General features: G+C 41.9%; 2 protein-coding genes across 8 annotated transcripts in view; both read left to right on the top strand.

Moving 5' to 3' along the window:
- Positions 1 to 9,179, top strand: part of NWD2 (NACHT and WD repeat domain containing 2) — a 233,294-nt gene extending 224,115 nt beyond the window's left edge. For all 3 annotated transcript variants that reach the window (XM_058299876.2, XM_071217107.1, XM_071217109.1), the window contains one exon: positions 3,024 to 9,179. In XM_058299876.2, coding sequence (XP_058155859.1) covers positions 3,024 to 6,956 — 3,933 coding nt within the window. In that variant the 3' untranslated portion in view covers positions 6,957 to 9,179. The remainder of the gene's footprint in view (positions 1 to 3,023) is intronic.
- A 4,685-nt stretch (positions 9,180 to 13,864) lies between these two features.
- PGCKA1 (PDCD10 and GCKIII kinases associated 1) overlaps positions 13,865 to 22,921 on the top strand; it is a 116,009-nt gene continuing 106,952 nt past the window's right edge. For 4 of the 5 annotated variants that reach the window (XR_011649505.1, XM_058299788.2, XM_058299817.2 and 1 more), the window contains exon 1: positions 13,896 to 14,018. The gene's annotated coding sequence lies outside the window, so the exon portion shown is untranslated. Of the gene's footprint in view, positions 14,019 to 22,921 lie in introns of all 5 variants that reach the window. The other variant, XM_058299797.2, reaches the window with a different exon arrangement.

Below are 22,921 nucleotides of genomic sequence, written 5' to 3'. Positions count from 1 at the left end.
CACGCAAGGAGTGCGCCCTGTAAGGAGAGCCACCCAGTGCGAAAGAAAGTGCAGCCTGCCCAGGAATGGCACCGCACACACGGAGAACTGACACAACAAGATGACGCAACAAAAAGAAACACAGATTCCTGTACCACTGACAACAACAGAAGCGGACAAAGAAGAACACGCAGCAAATAGACACAGAGAACAGACAACTGGGGGGGGGGGGGAAAGGAGATAAATAAAAATAAAGAAAGAAAGAAAGAAAGAAAGAAAGGGTATTTACTTGGGGTAAAAGCTTACAGTTACAAGGCCCTAAAGAGTCCAACTCAAGGGACCATAACAGGTACTTTCTCACCAAAGTCAGCTGCCACATGTTGAAGCAAGATGGTAGACGATCTCTGCCTGGTCTCTCCTTCCTTCTTCCTCTTAAGGCTCTGTGGTCACAGCTTCCTCTGATCTCAGATGAAGACTGGCATACAGTTTGTCTCTTAGGGTTTCCTGTATCAGCTACAAACTGTCAGACAAAGGGCTTATCTCTCCCCAGGATTTAACTGTTTGAGCCTTCTTTCTGATACAGAAAGTCCTCTCCTCTGGCATCTGTGGAGCTCTCTTTTTTCCCATGTGTCTTCTTGAGTGAGTGTCTGTTTATACAGGCCCACTAAGGGGGCAGGGATTTAACCTGAGTCACACCTTACTGACTTTGTCAAATCAGAAGTCCTAAATTGATTTTATCAAGTAAACTTAAAACCTTTGAATTTAGTATAAAGGGTATCACACCCAGAGGGACAGACCAGTTTACAAACATAGTCTTTCTCTTATGGGGGGTAAGGTGGGGGGTGGAATTCATAAATAATATCAAACTGCCACAGTGGGTTTAGGTTCCAAGATAATTTCAGAGGTGAAAATCAGCTATATCAAACTTACCCTTGAAAAGTCCTTAGGAAGGATAGTTTACTATTATTTCTTAATATGTCAAACCCAGCTGGTTTTTCTTCTTGTGTTAGAACAAATTGTTCTTTCTTTAACTGAGCACTAGATGAAATAGTAGGCTTGCATTAAGGGACCAAGTTGCATCAAAATAAAGTATGTGTGTCGGTGGAGGGTGGTCTTCAAACACTAGAATTATTCCAAGTATGTGAAATACTAACACTGTGAGAGGCACAAGGGAATTGAAATAAAATGAGTAAACGTATTCATGTTTATTATTTCACACTCACTCTAGGACATTTTCCTCTTGGAAATTGAGGGGTAAAACTGGTTGGATGGGGCATTTATCAATGAATCTGACTAAGTCAAATGTACACGTGATACTATAACACATGCTCTAGGACAGGAGGTAAAGAATCCGAGGGAATGTGTTGCTATGCATTGCATAGATAAGCCACTCCATCTGAGGCAAAGTGTGATGTCAGAGTCTAGAGTTGATCAACTTAAGAAATGGCTTTCTGAGTGCTCCCCATTCTGGATATTTTTGTCCAGAAAACTGAGTCCATCTATTCACAGTCCGGGATTCTGGTCCCCCAAGAAGGCTTGCCTATTTCTAGATTCCCTCCCTGCATTTCTCTTACCTCTCTCCTGAAAATGTCTGAACCCTTCCCCTTGTCTCCCACCACCTGTACTCCTCTGAAACTTTGTGTCCCACGTGAGGATGTAGACATCTCATGTTTATCTCACATTATTTCCTGTGCTACCCAATATTTCCATGGACATGAGTTCTTGACTCTCTATATACATCATGCATTTGGCAACACATAATTGAGAGAAGGGAGTATGATGCATATAACCACCATAAGCAATAAATGTAGGAATAAACAAACTGCTTTGTTTCTAATTTGCCACCAAAGGTCAGCTGTAGGATGGCAAGATTACCTTTCTCAATATCAGCCTCAAATGTTGGAACTAAACCAAAAAAAAAAAATTTTAAGCTTATTCTCCTTAATAGTTCACTGGCAAAGTGACATCCATAAATCTTTCCTAAACCTATTCATAATTTAACCCAAACTATCTCTTGAAGAAACAAGTTTCATAAACTTACGTCCTAGTGTATAAAATAGTAGTTCCTTTTTTAAGGAGTATCCTTTCCCTTTACTTGGCAAATTCCAAGGCTTACTGGAAGATTTTTTATCCTTCTAAAAGTACTCTTGGCAATGTTTTATACTTTGATCATATCCCTTCTTGTCTTTACCTTTCCAGACAGAAAAACCAGTACATTTAGCAGACTCCTTGTATACTTTATATTTTTAACTCTGCTATCTGAAAAAAAATGAAGAGCCTTAGAATTAAGGTTAAACAAACATGGCTTCTAATCCAACTCTGTCTCTTGGTAACCATTTAACTCTGAGCAAGTCATTTAGAAAGACTGGGCCTTAGTTTCCTCTTCTGTTAAATGACACTGTAATCCTATCTGTCCTTCAGAAAGAGAATGTGAGAGCTGATGACTGCATATTTATATAATAAACTGTCATAAAGCATAAAATTTAATCAAACTCTTTTAACCAGCATCATGTAGATTTTTATGACAATGTTAAATGATAATCATAATGATGACCCTATAGCACCACAATATAGTAAAACATCTTCTGAGTCATCTAAGACTCAGGAAAAGATTATATATAATTTTAGTAGTGATTGCTTTTATTGCACTCTAATTAATTGGAATTCGATCAACTATATACAGCATTATGTGATCACATTAATTAATCTAATAATTCTTTAAACAAATACTAAGCACTTACTGTGTGCCAACATCTGTGCCAGGAAATGAGGATTCAGTGATGAAAACTGACCATTTCAGATATTTAAGTATAGTGTTTATGAAACTCTATATAGCGTTTAGAATGCAAAGTTAAATGTTGCTTTATGGTTAAATAATATTATCACTATTTCATTATGTTTCATCTCAGTGCATGAACTTCTTGACAGCTCCTTGGCCTTCTCATGAGTTTTTTCCACGTACTGGTTCTAGGCTAATTTCTTGAGAGGAAATGTTGCTGTGTACAACTATATAACTATATACTGCCCTTCTTTTTATGTTTTAGGCTTATGGCTGGCTACATGGAGAAACAGGACCAGAATCTGACCCAGTTGTCGTCGTGAGATTTCTAGGAACCACAGACATGAGTACTGACCTTAGAAATCTCCTTCTAAGTGTCTGTGAACAGTTGGCAGTTAACTACCGGTGTCTGGTTCAAAACTTCCCCAAAAAGATCCATGACCTCCGTGACTTATTTATAAATCTTTTGAATGAGTCTTCATTGCAGCGGCCCCTGGTGATAATATTCGATGCCCTCGAGCAACTGTCAGAGAGTGATGATGCCAGGAAGCTTTGGTGGCTCCCTGTTCACCTTCCCCGCTTTGTCCGGATAGTGCTCTCTGCACTGCCCAATAAGCATGGGATCCTGCAGAAACTAAGGTGCCTTATCCATGAAGACGACAACTACATCGAGCTAATTCCCCGAGACAGGAAGATGTGCAGCCAGGTCCTCAAACACCAGCTGCTGCGGGTCAAAAGGAAGGTCACATCAGGCCAGCAGATTTACGTGAACAATGCGTTCTCCAAGTGCACGCTGCCCATGTTTGTGAATCTGACGTTCAGGGAGGTGAGATATTGGAGATCGCACAAAGACGTCGACGAATCCTCCCTCTGCGTCACCGTTCATGAAAGCATAGAGCAATTATTCTGGTCCTTGGAAAAGAAATGTGGTCAGAAGCTGGTCTCCAGGGCTCTTGGTTACATCACCATGGCCAAGATGGGTTTGAGCGAGATGGAACTGGAGGACGTTTTAGCCCTAGACAACAATGTTATGAATGAGCTCAATGAAAACGTGAGGCCCAGCAATCCCCTGAGAGTACCGTATTTGTACATCGCAAGGCTCAAGGAGGGTCTCAGTGGATACTTAATAGAAAGACACGTGAAGAACGTCACCCTCCTGGTCTGGGCCAACAGACATCTGCAGCTCATAGCCCAGAAACTGTATCTGCAGGACAACAGTAACCTGCGTGAAATGCACACCATCCTGGCAGATTATTTTCTGGGCGTCTGGTCAGGGGGCAGGAGGAAAGCTTTCTGCCTTGAAGACCCCTTCTTGAATGGTTGCCTTGACTTGGAGAGCAGAAGTCTGCTGGAAGAAGAAAAGCACTTCATGGAGCAGGCTTCCTTTGACAGGCAGGCCCCAGACCAGCCCTGGGTTTTCCAGTGTAATCCCCTGGAGCCTGACATCTTTTTTGTGAATCATCGGAAAATGTCTGAGCTTCTACACCACCTGACAAGGTGTGGGAAAACTGATGACCTGCTTTATGGCATCATCATGAACTTCAGCTGGCTCTATACCATGATCAAAATCGGCCAGTTCGACAAAGTGCTTTCAGACATTGAGCTGGCTTACAACTACTCACAAGAGAAGGAGCTGAAGTTCCTGGCCAGCACTCTCCGCAGCATCAAGAACAAGGTCATTGCGTTTCCTGGCTCCCTGTCCGCGGAGCTTCAGCAAAGACTGCTGCCTGTTGTAAGTTCCCTGCCCAAACTCAGACACCTTCTTTTAGAATGTGACAAAGACGGACCCAAATATTGCTCTATCGTGCCATTACATTCATCCATGGACGTGACATACAGCCCAGAGCACCTTCCCTTGTCATCTAGTCACCTGCATGTCACAGAGATTTTGCCTACCTGTAACCCCAGTACTGTCCTCACAGCCTTAGAAAATGGTTCCATCAGCACATGGGATGTAGAAACTCGCCAGCTCCTCAGGCAAATCACCACAGCCCAGTCTGTCATCCTGGGCATGAAACTCACCAGTGATGAAAAGTACCTTGTGGTGGCTACAACAAATAACACCTTGTTGATTTATGACAATGTGAATTCTTGTCTCCTGTCTGAAGTGGAAATTAAGGGAACCAAGCATGGAAGTGGGACCACCTACATCAATGGATTTACGTTGTCTGTCAACCATGCCCTTGCATGGCTAGAGGCCAGCAAAGATGTCACTGTCATTGATCTGCTCTATGGATGGCCCCTTTACCAGTTCCACTGCTGGTACGAAGTGACCTGTGTCCAGTGCTCTCTGGACGGTGTATATGCTTTCTGTGGACAGTACCTGAACACAACCACCATATTTCATTTAGGAAGTGGAGAAAAGTTATGTACGGTGACATCAGAGTTTTCTGGTGGATTCGTGAAGTTTCTTCTTACCTTGGACACGGCTCAAGAAATGGTCATGGTAGACAGTGAGGGAAGCCTTTCTGTTTGGAGTACTGAGGACATCTCCAATCCCCAGCTGACTGATGACTTTGACTGCCGAAGGGAAGACAGCGAGTTGGTCAGCATTGAACTCTCAGAGGACCAAAGTGCAATTCTGATCTGTAAAGCCCTCAGCATTGAACTCTTAGATACTGGCATGTGGAAGGTGGCTGAAAAGTTCAGAGCCAAGATCAATGAGCGCTTTATATCTGCTGTGCTATCCAAAAATGGAGACTGCATAATTGCAACCATGGAAAATACCTCAGCCGTGTTTTTTTGGAGGCGGGACACAGGACAGTGTATGGCAAGCTTACAGGAAATTACAGGTACCATAGTTAAGTTGGTCAAATCTAGTCACCACAATATGTTGCTATCTTTATCCACCAGTGGTGTTCTTTCTATATGGGATATAGACATAATCACAGCTATGTCCAACATAGATAAGACTGGAAAACCCATCCAAAGTCTGGTGTTACCTACCAGAGGGGAAATAATTTACTCCCTCGATGGTTCTGATTGTGTTCATAAGTGGAACTTCAGCAGTGGGTTCATTGAAGCAGTGTTTAAACACGAAGGAATAGTTGAACACTGTGTGTTGACTTCTTCTGGTGACGTCATGGTGACATCAGATGACAAAAGCAGCCAGTATGTCTGGCACACCAGCAGTGGTGAAAACCTCTTCCGAATTAATGGACAGAGAATATCTCAGCTGCTGATTACACACAATGATCAGTTTGTGGTCTCACTCTGTGAGGAAAACGCCTCCAGGGTTTGGAGACTGGCCACAGGCCACAGAGTTTGCAACATTCTGACCACTTTGCAGAATGCCTTTATAACCTCTGCAAATACCTTCGTGGTGGGAATGACCAAAAGCAAAGTGCTGGCAGTCAGTCTCTGGACTGGAAGTATCACCAAGAAATTTTGCTGTGAGGATGGGACCACCATTGTGAACTTTAAATTGATCCCCGACTGTCCCGATATCATAGTTTTCATCACGTCAGCCGAGACTGTGAACATCTGGAGTCTGACCGAGGAAGTCATCTGTCGACGTGTACAACTTCCCAACAACTTCTTGAAAAACCTAGAGGATTTTGAGATCTCTCCGAACGGAAAGCTAGGTATTATATCTAGGGGAGATGAAAATATCAACGTGCTTGATTTACACAGTGGTAAATTACGGGTGGTTCATGCCTCTGGGATCATCTGGCGGCAGAGATTGTCTCGAGATGGCCGCTACCTGGTATACATTTGCTTCCGAAATGGAGAAGAGGAGGAGGAAAATGGCGCGACGTCCAGCTTAATTGTAATGAGACTGGCCGATGGCAAAAATATTGGTGCTTGTTCGCTGTACAAAACACCAACGTTTCTTGCACTCTCACAAAGGCACCTGAACATCATTGTGGGCTTTGATGATGGGAGTATAGGGATATACACGGTGGTGGACCGCGTAGATGCCGCCCTGAAAATTAAAATAGCCACTTCGAATAGCAGACAGATATTCAACAATGCAACCCAGATATCCAGGCCTAAGTGTAACAGTTATTGTTTTAAAGTGTCTGTCGATTGCCTATGGAGAGAATCCACCGAGGTCTTTGCAAGAGACAGTCCCATCACGGTGAGTGACTCCACAGAGTCCAATGAAGCAACACCCTCCAAGAAATACAATTCTTGTTATGAGCGGGTATGCTCCGCCCTAGAATCCAGGGGCCACAGCTTTGCCCCTGATAGCTAACAAAATGTTTGTACTGATCAACAGAAGCACACGATACATGTACAAAAGCAAAGAGTGTCTCTTCTGTACCCCAAATGATAAAACTGTTCCTTTCTTAAAAGACAAGAAAGATGAAAGCATTCCAATGTTTTTATAACATGCTCACGAAATGTTCAGAAATGGGAAATTGGTTTTGGTTTTAGTCTTTATCAAATTGTATCCATGAATGAATTCTTGACAGAGAATTCCTAGAAATAGGATTTAAATGGCTACTTCATCTGGAAGTTATAGGGTAGTTTTTAAATTAGCTGTGTGGTAGAGAGTGTCATATACAGACCATTTGGACTAGAATTAGTTCTACAAAAGTGAGTTGAAATCATGAAGACAGAGAGCTGTTTGACTTCGGATGATTGTGTGGACATAAGTAAATACAGCCTTAATCTCTCCCTTATTTTACACTCCTGACAACTGTGTAAACCCAGTCTATAGATGGAAGGTATAAAGGTGCAAAATAATGTAACAAAAACGTCCAGATGGGTTTCCTATTTCCCAGGTGAAACAACATGAAAAGTGAGGCTATGAACTGGACTGGGACAAGAACTAACTATTACCATCACAGGGCTACTGAACACAGAGAGTCTGTCTTTATTAAAATATAGTTGCAACAATTGCATGCAAGGGTTTCTGTAAAATGGAATATATGATTTTTAAACTATTTCCTGGGTGCAAAAGAATATGTTTATTAAGAAACCACAATCTTTATTGCATATTTGTGCATATTTGTGCTGGCTCTAAAAAAGAAATACAGAAAGGGCATTACAACTGTGGTCAAAACTCACCTGTTCACTTCTCTCATTATACTAACAGAAGTCTATACTATGGAAACATAAAATTATTTCCTAAATCCCTACAGCAAATCTTAATAGAAAGCAAGCTTTCTCAACATGCCATGTATGAAATACTGATGACATTTGCCTTACTCTCATTCCTTCTCTTTCCTGTGAAAAACACAGTTAGATGACCAAATACTCTGGGACAAACTGAATATGCCTATCTTTGTGCTAAAATATTCCATAAATCCTAAGGGTGTCCAAAGGTTCTTTATTGTCTCTGTAACCACTTTCTTACTTCTACGTACCATATGTATGCTTCTTTATCTGTTACACTTTTGCTTGAGGACTGTTCTGAGCCTTTTCTAGTGTCATTGTTTCAAAGCAGAAGCTGTGAAATGGTATTAAATATTTTTTTAAAAACGACTTCACCTATTTAAAAGAAAATATTATATCACAAATGGTGAAAGTGATTTCCTCCTTTCCACATGCTCCACATGACATATCCTTGGATAACTTCTCAAAGGGCGTCAGCAGTGGTGGTTTGGTTTGATTTGGTTTGATTTGGTTTGGTTTGGTTTGGCTTGGTTTGATCTGAAAGCTTCAATAGTGACTTGAGTGGGCAGAAATAATGATCAAATAATGATCACGGAACTGACTTGTTTCCAGTCCAGCCCTGTCCTGCATTCATCAGGTATCCCTAGATAGGTATTTACCTTCCCAGTGTATTGCTTTCATCAACGGCAAAATAAAGGTAATGATAACTTCTGCTGTAGTTCTCATATGGACCTTGGGGAGCTATATGAGAGAAAATACCGGGACATCTTGTTTGTTGATGCTAATCAGAGAAACAAAGTGATAGAACCCATGTCATTTGTATTTCACTTTGGAAAGCAGTGTGACACATAAGCATTCAAAGATGTGATTCAGATGTAAACACCCACTCCATGATGTGGTCTGGCAGGTGGGTTGTAGCCCAAGAATGCCCAGACCCACGTACAGATCACCTGGAGTTAATTGTATGAGTCAGTGCTTTTTTCAGCTCTTCAGAGACAACACTCTCTTATTCCTGTCATTATCAGATGGACTTTCATGCCACACATTCCTAAGAATTTAATGCCTAGATGAATTAAATGTAGTATGTGATTGTTCTATGTAAAAAGCCAATAGAGTATAACAAGTGACTTAAATGACATTTCCTAACTTGTTTGCAACTGATAGCTCAGACTGAATGTTTTTATGTAAACTTTGTATTGTTGGGAAGAATTACCCAATCAGAGATTTATATTTTCATAAATGTTACATTTAGTTAAATTTTGTTACAGAGTTGTTAAACTAGAAAATTATTGCAGTCTTTAAACAATGTACAGTCTAGTGTATGTATTGTTTGTATGAATAAAAGATAAACTACTTACATTTGTGTGGTGTTTGCTTTTCTCCCCTAGCTTTGGTAGATGTAGAGAGCTCCAGTAGTAATAACTGCTCATGTTACTGTGTTCCAAGCACTGTTCCCAAAGCTTTAAATGTACCAGACCATGTTATCTTCACAAAAATCTTATGAGGTAGGTACTGCTATTCCAAATTTAAAGACTAGGAAACCTAGGAACCAAGACTCAGGAAAAACAGCAGAGCAGAATTTCAGTGCACCAGCAGTGTCTTTTTTAGTAACTTTCTCAAAGCACATAAAATATTGCATTGAATATTTAGTAATATTTTTCCAAAAATAATATTATATAACTTGTATTGTATAACATGCAGATTAGAGACCAAGCTAGGCTCTGAAGATCACTGGAAGTCTTTGCAAACTACCAAACTTCTCAGGTATACAGTAATCATGGATGCAGCCATTCAGCAAATATTTATTTGGTCATTGTATTAGAGTTCTCTGGAGAAACAGAAATAATAGGATAAATACATACATATATATATATTTACACTTACATATTTATGATTTAGTACTAAATAATACTTTGTATTATTATATTTATTATATAGAATTGACTGATGTGACCATGGGGGCTGGTAAATCTGAACTCCATAGGGCAAGCCATAGGCAGAAACTCTGATAAAGGTGATATTGAAGTCTTTAGTCCAGATTCCCCAGGGGAAGCTGGATAGCTGGAAATTCTGGCAAGAGCCAATGTTGAAATTGAAGCAGACCTTCTGACTTCTGAAACACTTCTGGCCTTTAAGAACTCCAGCTGATTATATGAAGAGATTACACACATTGCTGGGGCCAATCTCTTTTTGTTCCTTGTAGATGCAATTAACTAATTGTAGATGCAGATCTCATCTATGAAATAGCTTCACAGTAACAAGTAGGCCAGTGTTTGACCAGACAAGTGGATGCCATAATCTCAGCAAGTTGATGTGTGAAATTAATCAATCATCACAATCATGCATTTTACCAGGAATACAAAGATAAATAAAATAGTTAATGCATTCTAGGATTTCACAGTCTTAATAGAAAAGCATATATGTAAGAAGTTCTATGAGTTTATGTGTGAGGAAAGTACCTCCCTCTGGGGCTCGTGGCAGAGGTAAGGAGGAAGATAATCAAGAAATAATCCCACTCATAAATTCCCTCCAGGTGAGAAAGCAAGATCAAGGGGAGAACCTTCCCACATGACCTTTTTCCACTTCTTTCCTCTTGGATTTTAGACACCACCACCAACAACAAAAAGAATATTTTTTAAAAGGCAGCATTATAGAGCTTAAATGATGATGACTAGGTAAAAGGTGAAAATTTGTATCTAGTTGTCATGAAATGATCATTCTCAGAGAAACTTAAAATCATGGTATTAAGAAAATATTGAAGAAAGTAGGTCTCTGGCTTATTGTTTTCTCATTTTCATGTGACAAGACTAAATTCTGTTTAAAATTTACCACCATTTTAAACTATTCCATTACCCATGCCAGGAAATTCCTTCTTGGATTCTAACTTAAATCTTTTAGGTTAAAGGTTAAACCTCTTCTCTTTTTGTTCTCCAAGAAAAGCTTAAGAGTTTATCAATATTTGTATAGAATCATCTCATATATATGGAGATCATTATTTAACTAAATATCTTTCCTAAGAACAAGAACTTCTTGCTTACTGTGTCTGAAGCATTATGGTATGCCCTAGGATGGTGCTAAAATAAGTTATGCATGACTCTTGCCCTCCAGAATCCTACAATCTCAAGGACACTCAACCAAATCAGATGTAAGACAGAATGTGATACAAGTTGTTAATAGAAGTGAAAGCAAGGTACTGAGGATACACCCAGGAGGAGCAATTAAATCTAACTGGGAATCAAAAAGGATGTACAAGAGGAGGTGACAGATTATCTGAGGATTGAAGAGTAAGTAGTATTTTGCTGTCAGAATGTCAGAAAGACATTTCACGTAAAGGAAGTTTCATGAGCAAAACCAGGGACAGTCAGGGCATTTTTTGGATGACTTACACACTATTTTTGGATTTTAGACTTTATTCAGCAGGCAATTGGAAGCTGTTAAAAAAAAAAAGTATGTAAGAATGACTCAGGCCATATTATATCAGAAGAATTAGAAATGGAAGAGACCAGAAGCTGGGGAACTCGTGAAGAGACTATTGCAATGATCTAAGATAGAAATTATAAGCACTTTATCTTAGTGGCAGTGAGGCTGCAAAGAAGAGGAGCAATTCAAGGACTATTTCAGGGCTTAAATGATGGTGGTGAGTGATGAAGGAGAGGAAAAGTAAAAAAAAAAATTCCAGGTTTGAAAACTGTGTGGATAATGGAATTATAAGTGTAAAATGAAAAGAAGATGAAAGTGCAGGAAATAATAAAGTTGGACCTGTAAAGTTGAAAGGTAAGACATCCATGAAGGAAAATAGATACATGTCTTCCACCCTTTGGAAAAATTTGAGTTGAAGATAAGGAATACAACCAGTTATCTTTCTTACCAACCACGGAGACTTCAGACATACTGATAAAAATGTCTTAGATATATGGCAGGGGGCAGAAGAGTTGTCTTCATAATGTAAGCAGATACCTTAAACTTTTTGTTTGATATTTCTTTTTTTGGGGGGGGGGGGGTTCTTTAGAACTGCATTAACAAATCCACTCAAACCTATTTCCTTCCCTATTTCCCATGACCTACCAATTAGGAACAATTTATGTGCCAATGAACACACCTAAAAAGCTAAGTGAATCATAGTGCTTTTATTCCATATGCATCTAGAAACAGAAGTTTTCTTCATACTTTTCACAAGGGCCTCTTGGACCTCTATTATATATAACTTTGGTAATTTGGGGTTACAGCATCTCTAGCTTTAGAGAACCGCAACCTTTGGATGAGAGCAACTTAGTGAGCTGTTCGTATTCTCAGGGTAGTGGTTCTCAAACTGAGCATACAGAAGTTGTTGAAATGCAGATTTCTTCATACATTCCCCTCCACAAACATTTCTGAATTTGTGTGTCTGTGGTGGGGTCTAACAATCTGCATTTTTATCAATTTTCCCCCAAGTGGTGCTGATTTTGCTAGTCCGGGGACCACACTTTAGAAACCAAGACAAAGTTTCTTGTTAACTTTTTCAAACAGGTAAGTTTCAAAATCTTTCACCAATAATTGCTGACTCCACTGAATACTCTTCAAGAGAAACCACTCAGTTCAAAGAAAGATGTTTAAATACAGGCAGATATCAAAACTACGACAGTAGTTAATTCTCGAATTTATACACTGAAAATCATAATTACAAGATTTCCTGCCTCTTTTTAGATGAAGGTGACCTAAAACATTGGAATCACATAATTTTATAATTCCTACATGAGGTTAAATACCCAGTATTTTCTCAGAAATTTCAATGTATATAACCACATTTTTGCTGTAACTCATAACTAAGAAACTTGTTTGGGGGTCTTCCTTATTTCAAACTCAAACAGTACTGAAAAGTCTTTTGTGGAAGAGAAATCCAACTGCTAAACATGCCAGGGTTCTGCAGTCATTAGTAAAGCATCATCTAGAAGTGGAATGTGGGTCATTTATTGTTACAAAGAATTTTACCCTTAAAGGATGTAAATACATAACTTCCCTTATAAATCTTTAGTTTGGAAGTGTGCATTGTCTACAAAACTGGGACATTTAAATAATTGTCTTCCCCTATCCAGCGTGAAAAATGTCCTGTGAAGGCTACTGAAATCACTAAAGTACACACACTGAAAACCTAAAGGCAGTATGTCCATCTTTAAATATTTTGTCCATTCTTTTCTACAACATTCTCTTTCATCCGGACCCTCCCAGAATGAGTTGACGGGAACTGAGAGAAGAGGGTAAGCTAGGTGGCGCAGTTACGTTACATATTTTCCCACTGAGCTCAGCATTTAATTTTGAGCGCAGGTGAATCCTTTAAAACGTGGTATTTTAAAGCAAAGCAATCAATTCTCCACCCACCTTAGATACTTTGACTGCAACAACTACGGGCGTGGTGCTCCGTAAATTGGACGGAATGCTGCCAATAAGGTCCGAAGACCCAGGAAAAAAAGAGGGAAGCGGTAGCGGCCGGGGAACAGTGATTTCGGTGGACTCGCTCTGTGGCCATTGGGATGGAGATGCGCGTTGGGGAACTTCCCCGGGAATGAATTTTAAGGCAGCGTCCTCGGGCCCTGTATCTCTTAAAGCCAGGGGAGAGTGCACACACTAGATCCCAGCTGCTAATGCCAGAATTGAGGAGAACACAGAAAACCCCAAATACACGGGGATGAAGCTACAATACAAATCGATCTGCCAGGGGTGGGGCATTTATTTACTTAAGTCGCAAAAACTCCTTAGGAAGCTCCCCTGTCCCTACACCAAGGCAGAAAAACGGACACCAAAAAGTGTCCCAGGGCAAGCAGACGGCTTGGCGCGCAACGTGGGCGCCCGCCCTCCGGGGCCCGACTCCAGGCTGTTCTGCTTCAGGGCACCCCGGGTTGCAACCCCGGCTCCGCGGAGGGGGCACGCCCGGCTCCTCGCCCGGCGGAGCGCGCTCTCCCCGCGCCGCCGCGCAGCCTGGGCGCGGCCGGGGGAGCCGCGGGGCGCGCAGGTGGAGGGTCACGCGCGCCGGGGAGGCTCGCCCGCGCGCAGCGCCACGTGATGCGCGGGCCCAATGACGCGGCCGGGGCGGCCGCTCGCAGCGCGGCGGGCTCCCGGCGGCGCCGAGTCGCCCGCGCTTCCCGGCTCGGCCGCCCGAGGCTGGCGGAGCCATGGGCGCCGCGACCCCGCCGCCGCCGCCGCCGCCGCCGCCCGGCCGCAGGTAGGGACCGTCTCCCGCCCCGCGCTTCGGGCTCCGCCGTGGGGAGAAACGGAGTTGGCTCCTTCGGAGCTTGGCATTATGTCCCCGACTTCTCTTGCGGGTCTTACTTATTTTATTTTTGTCTGAAAAAAAGAGGGGTGGTGGTGGTGGTGGTGGTGAGCTAAGCCTCCGTTTGATTACCTCGTGGGAAGTCACGTAATTCAGCGGTGGCAGGTGAGAGGCAGAGGCCGAGGAGGTGACGGGAATTCCCACAGGCTAAAGACCCAGCGCCACAGCGAAAGACCAGGACAGTTCGTAAAACTTGGCATCGAGTTGGTCGTATGAAACGCTTTTTGTTTTTAAATCCCTAATTGATGAACTTGGCGGCAGGACCTGAGAACTTGAATCGAAAACACTGCAAGAGATTTTCACTTATTTCTAAGTCTCCTTCTTCCCCGCCTCCCTCCTAACACACACATAAAGCATCTGAGTGTCTGGGAATAAAAAGGACCTGGAATGTGACAGTCGCCGTTTCTTTGAAAACGTCCTTGACTCCCGGATTTGCCACCTCCCCCCGCAGCGTGATGGTGCCCCGGCTTTTGGGACAGGGGAAGAGCGAGGAGGGCGGAGGAGAAGGTGCTAGGAAGCAGCATGTGTTGAAAGAGGGTGCCAGTTGCAAAAGGTTAAATGGTCACAAACTGTTTACGAAATATTGAACAGTTAGGCAAGCACCTCGCGGGTCGATTACATTAGGTCTTCATTGACCTTGGCAGCCCCGATGAGGTGAAATTTTCACAAACCCCACTGAAGAATTTTTCCAGTGATAAAGGGCAGAAATCAATAATTTTTTCCTCCAGTGCTGCAGTTAACCTTATACACAAAGCAAAACTTCCGTTAGTGACTTAGTACACTTTATTTTCCATTGGCCATGTATGTGATTGCTCTCAGAATTTGAAAGGAAGTCAGTGTTCCATGAGGCGGTTCAAAACATTAAAAAATAGGGTGCTTATTTTCTCCCTGTCACCAGGTATAGGAGAGAATTACTGATGACGCATGGTGGTTTGTGACTGTCCTGGGTGATTGTAACCAAGTCATTATGAGGACTAATGGCTGAGGAAAGGTTGGGGCAATGTTTGAGTTGAATGAGGAAAAAAATGCAAAATAGTTACTTCTTTTCAGGCCAGTAGATGCTATATTTGCCACTTCTTCCCCCCACTTACTCCTTCCGTTAATGTTCTTTTTAAGAAGAAAGAAAAGAAAGAAACATGTGAAAACTTTCTACATCTAAATACCAGGGCCTCACTGGTAGCTTCTATGAAACCACTATCGTGAAGCAGATAATCAAAAGAATTATTTGAAGATCTAAAAGTAAAGTTGAGTTCCTGGGTTATTTGTATTTCTCTAATGTTTGAAGAGTCGGTTATAGCAAGCTGCCTTGGTCCCTGAGGAGAAATGGAGCAGAAGACACTGACAAAGGAAGGGGGAGGCAGCTTATTTCTCTTCGCTGCCCACTCTGTATCCACCCTCTCACCCCTACCCTTTATTTCATTCAGCCAGTGTAAGTGCCCATGTCATGGCACCTGGCTCCAGGGGCTCTCCCAGTGGTTCTGAAGATATTCAGTACGACCAACCCTGACCATATTCTAAAAGCTTTTGCAAATCTGGAATTTAAAACAAAACAAAGCTTGTATATCAACTAAGCATGTCTCCTTATCCTGAAAATGGAACAGTCCTCTTGACTTCTCACCTAGTACCTCTCTGATCCTAGAAATACAACCTGGCTCAGTTCTGGCCAGAATCCAGGCCCAGCCACCGGGCAGAACAGGTTCTGCCCTCTTTGCTCCTGGAACTACCCTGCCTCTGGTGCCTCAGGAGCCGATTGACTGTGTGTCTTGGAATAGACTCTGGTTTCCAAATAACTGAATACCAACCTCCCAGTAGTGGATTTCCTCTCCCTGGACAGTGTTTCAAGTTCCCTTAATTCCACATTTTTTCCAAAAACCCTGAATCTTGGGCTTTTTTTGCCTCTTGGTTAAATAGTACTGTGCTCCTCCCTGTCTTTTTTGGGGGATGGAGGAGGGAGGCAGTCAACAGACTGATTATCTGGTTGCAGCTAGACTTTCTAGATAACCTAGACAAGAGGAGTTGGGTAGAGTTGGAAGGCTCATTCTGGGGAAGGACAGAGCTGGAGTCTATACCCACCCTTCAAGTCAGATGGGTCACCCAGTTTTAGCCTTTCTCATTTTGGTTACCATCTGAATACTACTTAAAAGTATAAATTATAAATGAAAAGTTTCATCCACTTACACCCTTTTCACCTGAGAATGTTGTGGTCCCAAAGAGGTTGGACTCTTCCAAAGGACCATAGGTCATCAAAATGATCCTATTCTAAAACATGCAATTGTTTGGAATTGGTGGAAACACACCAATTAGATGAATATTTGTCCTGAAGCAGATCATTTTAAAGATTCAAAATACGGACTCAGTGTTGCCGTGTGGGTCAGAGAAAATGCTCCTGAGCTGCGATAAATGTCGTTAATATAAGATAAAAGGAATATCATGTCTGTTCTATTCATGTGCAACTGGCTCTCCAAAATAAAATGAATCTCCAACCTGGGCCTGGAGACAGCATGTGTGTAGACCCAGAGGCACCAGCCCCTCAGCAAAGTGCTGAGGGCCCAGCCCTTGCCTTTAGAGATCTTACAATCTTGGGAGAAGCCAGTGAAGAATTTTAAGCACAAAAGTGACATGAGTAGATTCGTATTATAGTTAGTGCACTCTGGCTGCAATAGAGGAAAGAAATGGGGAGGGTACCAATAAGACTTTGCAAAAGCAGCTGAAGCAGCTGCTGCAAAAATCCACATGAGAGGAGGGAGAAGAGAATCACTTCAGAAGTTATTTAGGAGAACAAAGATATTTAGGATTTTAACTTTAAGAAAATATTAGGTGACTCAATTCTCTGAAGGTAATTTAAATGTCATTTCAAAACATGTTTTTTTGCAGCTAGGTAAACATAAACCACATTTCATTGCAATACGCTAAATAATTATTTATTCTAGGGACTCACAAATTTGTTTCCATCACAGAAATTTTTTGATACAGAATGAACGAATTATATCTTGCAGTTTCACCACCTAGTACTTTTTTTTTTTTTTTTTTTGGTACTGGGGATTGAACCTGGGACCTCATATGAGGGAAGCTTGCACTCAACCACTGAGTCACATTGACCCCCCTGAGTTGTTTTTTATTGTTGTTGTTGTTCTTGTTGTTTTATCCAGTAGTTTTGTTTGTTGTTTGTTTTAGGAGGTACCAGGAACGGAACCTGGAACCTCCCATGTGGAAAGCAGGCACTCAACCGCTTGAGCCACGTCCATTCCCCTTGTAGTTTCAGCAACCTTGTACTTCTTTCTGTATGCTTAAATATATATTTATAGAAGACAAGGTTAAGAGAAACTGTTGCCATCATATACACATTTTCTGATTTAGGTGACCAACTGCTGGGAGTAAAAATATCCTGACATTTAGTTGTTTAACGGTAAGTGTAAGTAGATAGTAAAACAGCCTTTTTTTTTTTCAAGTTGGCCACCAGGGTCTGCCTACTCTCTGTCCCAGAAAGGGCTATGTTATTATATTTCCAGCAGTACAATCTTTGAGTGTAGACTAGTGTTATTAGTTATCAACTCACTGTCACATACAGGGCTATATAATATACGGTGTATTTGGATGTATTGGCTGGGCTGTTGACTTGGTAACTAGGTTAAGAGTCAATCTCTACACATGAGAGGTTTGAAATTTCTTTTAATTTGGTTGATAAATCTTTCCCCCCATCTGATCTTTGAATACACATCTTGAATCATATGTATGCGATAAATTCAAAGATATGATTCTTATTTTATGGCTGTAAAACAATATCACTCTCATTAGGTGGTCACATTTATCACATACATGGCATTATTTTACATCTGATTTGTAATGCGTTTGGCAGTCCAAGTTCCTGGTTCACAGCAGGTGAGAGGAAGCACGCTCAGCAAGGAGATCCACCCCATAGATCCAGTGCATGGTTACCATGGTAAGTGTGAAATGTGGTCACAGCCAAGTGCTGGACTGCAAAGACAACACAGGGAAGGTTGCCTGTGATTAAAACCCAAGTCTCCAAGGTAAAGGTTAGATTGAAGTCAGAACTGCAAGCAGTAGTTCTGGAAATACTACTGCACTTTAGAAAAGTGCACCCTTTATCCTTTTTAGAGCTGGAAATGAACTTTGCAAGCCACTTAGTCTCACCACCTCAATTTAAAGATAAGGAAACAGAGACTCAAAGAGGTTAAATGATTTGTCCCAGACCCTAGAAAAACTGCCAGAACTCCCAGTTCAATCATCTTCCCACCACTGACTGAAATGTTTGAATTCATTTTATTTTATTTTTTTAAGATTTATTTATTTTATTTATTTCTCTCTCCTTCCCCATCCCACCCCCAAGTAGTCTGCCCTCTGTGTCCATTCGCTGCATGTTCTTCTATGACCGCTTCTATCCTTATCAGCGGCACGGGAATCTGTGTTTCTTTTTGTTGCTTCATCTTGTTGTGTCAGCTCTCTGTGTCAGCACCATTTCTGGACAGGCTGCACTTTCTTTCGCACTGGGCGGCTCTCCTTACAGGGTGCACTCCTTGCGCATGGGGCTCCCCTATGCGGGGACGCCCCTGTGTGGCAGGGCACTCCTTGTGCGCATCAGCACTGCACATGGGCCAGCTCCACACGGGTCAAGGAGGCCCGGGATTTGAACTGCAGACCTCCCATGTCGTAGGTGGACACCCTATCCATTGGGCCAAGTCCGCTTCCCCGAATTCATTTTATATTAAATACCTTTTGCCCAAAGTATTTTAATAGCTGCTGTTTATTGAGAAATTACAGTAGGTAGGTAGGTAGGTAGGTAGGTAGGTAGATAGATAGATAGATAGATAGATAGATAGATAGATAGATAGATAGATAGATAGATAGATAGAAGCAGTTGTCATTGCTTTGTGACAAGCTACCCCCAAACACAATGGCTTAAAACTACAGTTTATTTAGCAGTTTTGGCTGGGCTCAGCAGGCCAGGTCTTAAGGTCTTGTCCAGACTCCCTAATGCATCTGTGCCCAGCAAGTTGCCTCTGCCTCTGGGGATTGGCTGACCATCCACGGAATCAATACAACCTGAGCAGCGGAGCCTCAAGTCTCTCGTCATCCAGCAGGCTAGCCTAGGTTCGATCACTTGGCTCAGCATGCTTGCAAGAGGGAGAGTAGAAGCAAGCTTCCTTAAGGCCTAGGCCCAAATTGACACATGTTGCTTCTCTTCCAGTCTATTGGCCAAAGCAAGCCCAGATTCAAGTTGTGGAGACAGAGACTCAACCTTTTATGGGAGGAGCTTCAAAGCCACACAGTGGCGTGAATACAGGCAAGGGTGGAGAATTGTACCTGTTTTCACAGGCTGCCACAGTGGCTGGGCTCTGCACATAACTGACCTAACTTCTTTCTCACAACCACTCTAGAAGTTAAGGCACTATTCCTGTTTTACAGGTGAAGAAGCCGAGACCCAAACAATTAGTCTGGGTTAGGCAGGAGATGTAGCTAATGAGAGATGCAATCAGGATGGGAATGCAGGTGTCCCTGGCTCCAAATCCCCTGTTCATAACTACTATGCATTTTGCTGCAGGGAAAGGATAATCTTTTATTAAGTAGCATACAGCTCAGAGTTTTGAATGAAAAAAAAAGTTTAATGTTAAGAATGTGTTTTTTTGATTTATGCACTAAAAGAAATGAAATTGGACATGATTGTACCCTCAAAGAGCCTGTGGTCTAATCAATGTATGTGTGCATGTGCATATACACACTATTTAAATGGTGGGACTAAGTAAGATTCAGGGTAAAGAGAAATAAATTGACTAGATTATAAAAGAAATGTAGTAGAGAATAAAGATGGTGAACTTAGAGAAACCAAGGGGAAGACAGATTGGCAGAGAATGAGTATCTATTTTATTAATATCTTAAAAGATTTTCATATCATTTTTTTTATTCCTCCCCCCTCCCTTTCAGCTTGCTTGTTGTCTGCTCTCTGTGTCCATTTGCTGTGCATTCTTCTGTGTGTCTGTATTTATTTTTATTTATTCCCTGCCCCCTTGTGGCTTGCTTGTTGTCTGCTCTCTGTGTCCATTCGCTGTGCACTTCTGTGTTATTTTACTTGTCTTCCTTTTTTTGTTTCATCACCTTGCTAAGTCGGCTCTCCATGGCAGGCGGGCGGGCAAGCCTGCCTTCACAAGGAGGCCCCGGGACGCAAACCCAGGGCCTCCCATATGGTAGGCGGGAGCCCAACTGATTAAGCCACAGCCGCTTCCCAATTTTCACATCATTTTTATAAAATAGTTAATATTCCTACCTAACAAGTAAATGCAGAGAAGTTATTCACTAGGGTCATATAGTTAAAACCTGGTAAAGGTGGCATTCAAAGCCATATCTCCAAAAGCTTTCTACCTTCTCCCCTACCCCTCTGCTTTTTTCCCCCCTTTGCTACTCAAAGTGGGTCCATGGACAAGTGTTGGGGGCGATTAAGACAAGTATACATTGAGTTCAGCAATGCCAGTAACATGGCCGCCAGAGCAGAGCCCACTTCCTTGTTCTTCTTCCTCCCCACTCCTTTGTTCTCCGTTTCCCGCCACTGCCCAGGCTAATACAGCAATGCGCAGGCGCAAGGCGCGAAACTTAAGTCTGCCTTCTACCCCAGCAACAGCAACAGCCAATCCCTAACCACCACCTCTCCACCCACCGCCCCTCCCCTTCCCAAGAGTATATATACTTTGTCCCCTCAATAAAATTTTGCAGCTTGATCAGAAACCTGTCTTGCTGTCATTTTTCATGTCTCTTGTCCCACCATTCCTCCCTGGCAGGTGCTCGTACCCTCGTTAGTGTCCCGCGGGTCAGGACCTCCACAGACAAGCAGCATCAGCATCACCTTGGTACTTACTAGAAGTATAGAGTCTTGGGGGAAAGGATGTAGCTCAGTGGTTGAGCACCTGCTTCCTATGTGTAAGGTCCTGGGTTCAATACCTAGTACCTCCTTAAAAAAAAAAAGAAAAGAAAAGAAATGCAGAGTCTTGACTCCACTTTAGACTGTTGAATCAGAATCTGCATATTAACAAGATCTACAGGTAATGCATAACAGTAAAATCTGAGAAGCAATACACTAAAAGGACCTTGGGGAAAATGATTCGTCTTAAGATGGTTGAAGGAGGGAAGAAGAGAATTCCAGGCCAGGAGGACAGCCGGAGCATAGACCCTGAGGCTGGAATCAATGTCACATGTGTGAGGAAAGTGAAAGAATTCCCTGATTCAAGGAGGGATGTGTTTTTTTGGAGTAGAGGGAATTAGTGTGAAGCTGAGGATCCTGATGAAGTCTGATTTTTAGGAAGGTTAATCAGGCAGCACCAAGAATAAACTGGAGAGGAGAGAGACTGCCAGCATTGACCTCAGTTGTAAGGCTTTTCTGTGATCCAGATATGCATGAAGAAAGTTTGGTTCAAAGTAGGGATGATTGGGAATAGAGAAGAAAATTTCAGTCAGATTTCAAAGCACATCATACAGGACTTGATGCCAGATTAGATTCTGAAGGAAGAAAAAGAGGAGATGACGATGATTCTGAACTGCCAAGTTCCAAATTGTGTTTCCTGAGCTTTGGTTGGGATGCTATCTTTCCGTTCTTCACCGCTGAAAAAGAAGGATACTTGGTGGTAGTGGTTTTGTTTAAGGCAGCTGTCCCAACCCTTTGAATGTGGCAGTTTTTCCAAATTTTGCCCAGAGTCAGTTCAAACATTAAACTTAAAATTCTGTGTGCCCATGTAAATCTCCTATATATTAGTGAGAGAATTTTTGTAGCCAACAATCATTTGTTGTGAACATATCCTTTATATAATTCTTTAGTTCATTAGACCTTCCCAGCTACTCTGTGACATCTAAGTAGTTGGGATCATTATGCCCCCTTCAAAGTGAAGGACACTGAGATTTAGAGATGTTATTCAGCCAAGAGTATAGTTGGGCTTGGAGTCAAGATTTGAACCCATGTCTACAGCCTCCAAGCCAAATCATCTCTCTCTCTGTTAAAGCACTCTGCAGTTTTTGTGATTCGTTTTTGGAGAAAATTATCAAACTGATCAGTTTTTGTTTTCCTCATATATGCTGTGCCAAACTCAGAAAGATGTTGAAAGTTTATATTGGTGACGCTGAAGGAATTATTATTACTTAATGCAAAGTTGAAATGCTTCTTAAGACTGATTTCCTCCCCCACCTGATTTTATTTCATTGACTAAATATAATGGCAAGAAGCCACACTTGTATTTCAAATGATGAGTTATTTACAACCCTTTACTTTGATTCTTAGAATATTAAAAGATTTAGATGTTTTTCAAATAAAGTTTTCTTAAGCTTCTTAAGCATCGAAGCTGAGTCTTTCAAAATGCTAACAAATTATAAAATCATGACCTGAAAGGGTCTTTATGGGTCCAAACCCCTTGTTTTATAGATAAGAAAAGCAAGGCCTGAGGAGAGGAAGGGACTTGTTCAAGGGCACCCCACAAGTCTGAGACAAGCCTGGGGTTGGAACCCAGCTTCCTCATCCCCAGAGCAGCACTCCAGGACTAAACTACTTTAAAGCAATTCCTTTCCCTGTGGTGGTGTTTGCCAGCCTCCGATGGGCAGTGTGGGACAGATGAAAGAGCTCCCATATTAAAGCAGAGATGACCTGAGTATGAATCCTGGCTTGCTAGCTATCCAGCGTGTAGCAAAATGTGTTTAATGCTCTCGTCGCTTAGAAATTAGAATCATAAAGCCAAGTTAATTGCCTGGACAGACAAGATTTGGTTTACATAGTGTCATATACCCATATTCTCTTTTAAACTTGA

The sequence above is a fragment of the Dasypus novemcinctus genome, chromosome 1, assembly GCF_030445035.2.
Source record: "Dasypus novemcinctus isolate mDasNov1 chromosome 1, mDasNov1.1.hap2, whole genome shotgun sequence".
Lineage (NCBI taxonomy): Eukaryota > Metazoa > Chordata > Mammalia > Cingulata > Dasypodidae > Dasypus > Dasypus novemcinctus.
The sequence above is the reverse complement of the archived record's forward strand: the minus strand, read 5'-3'. Positions and strand labels throughout refer to the sequence as shown.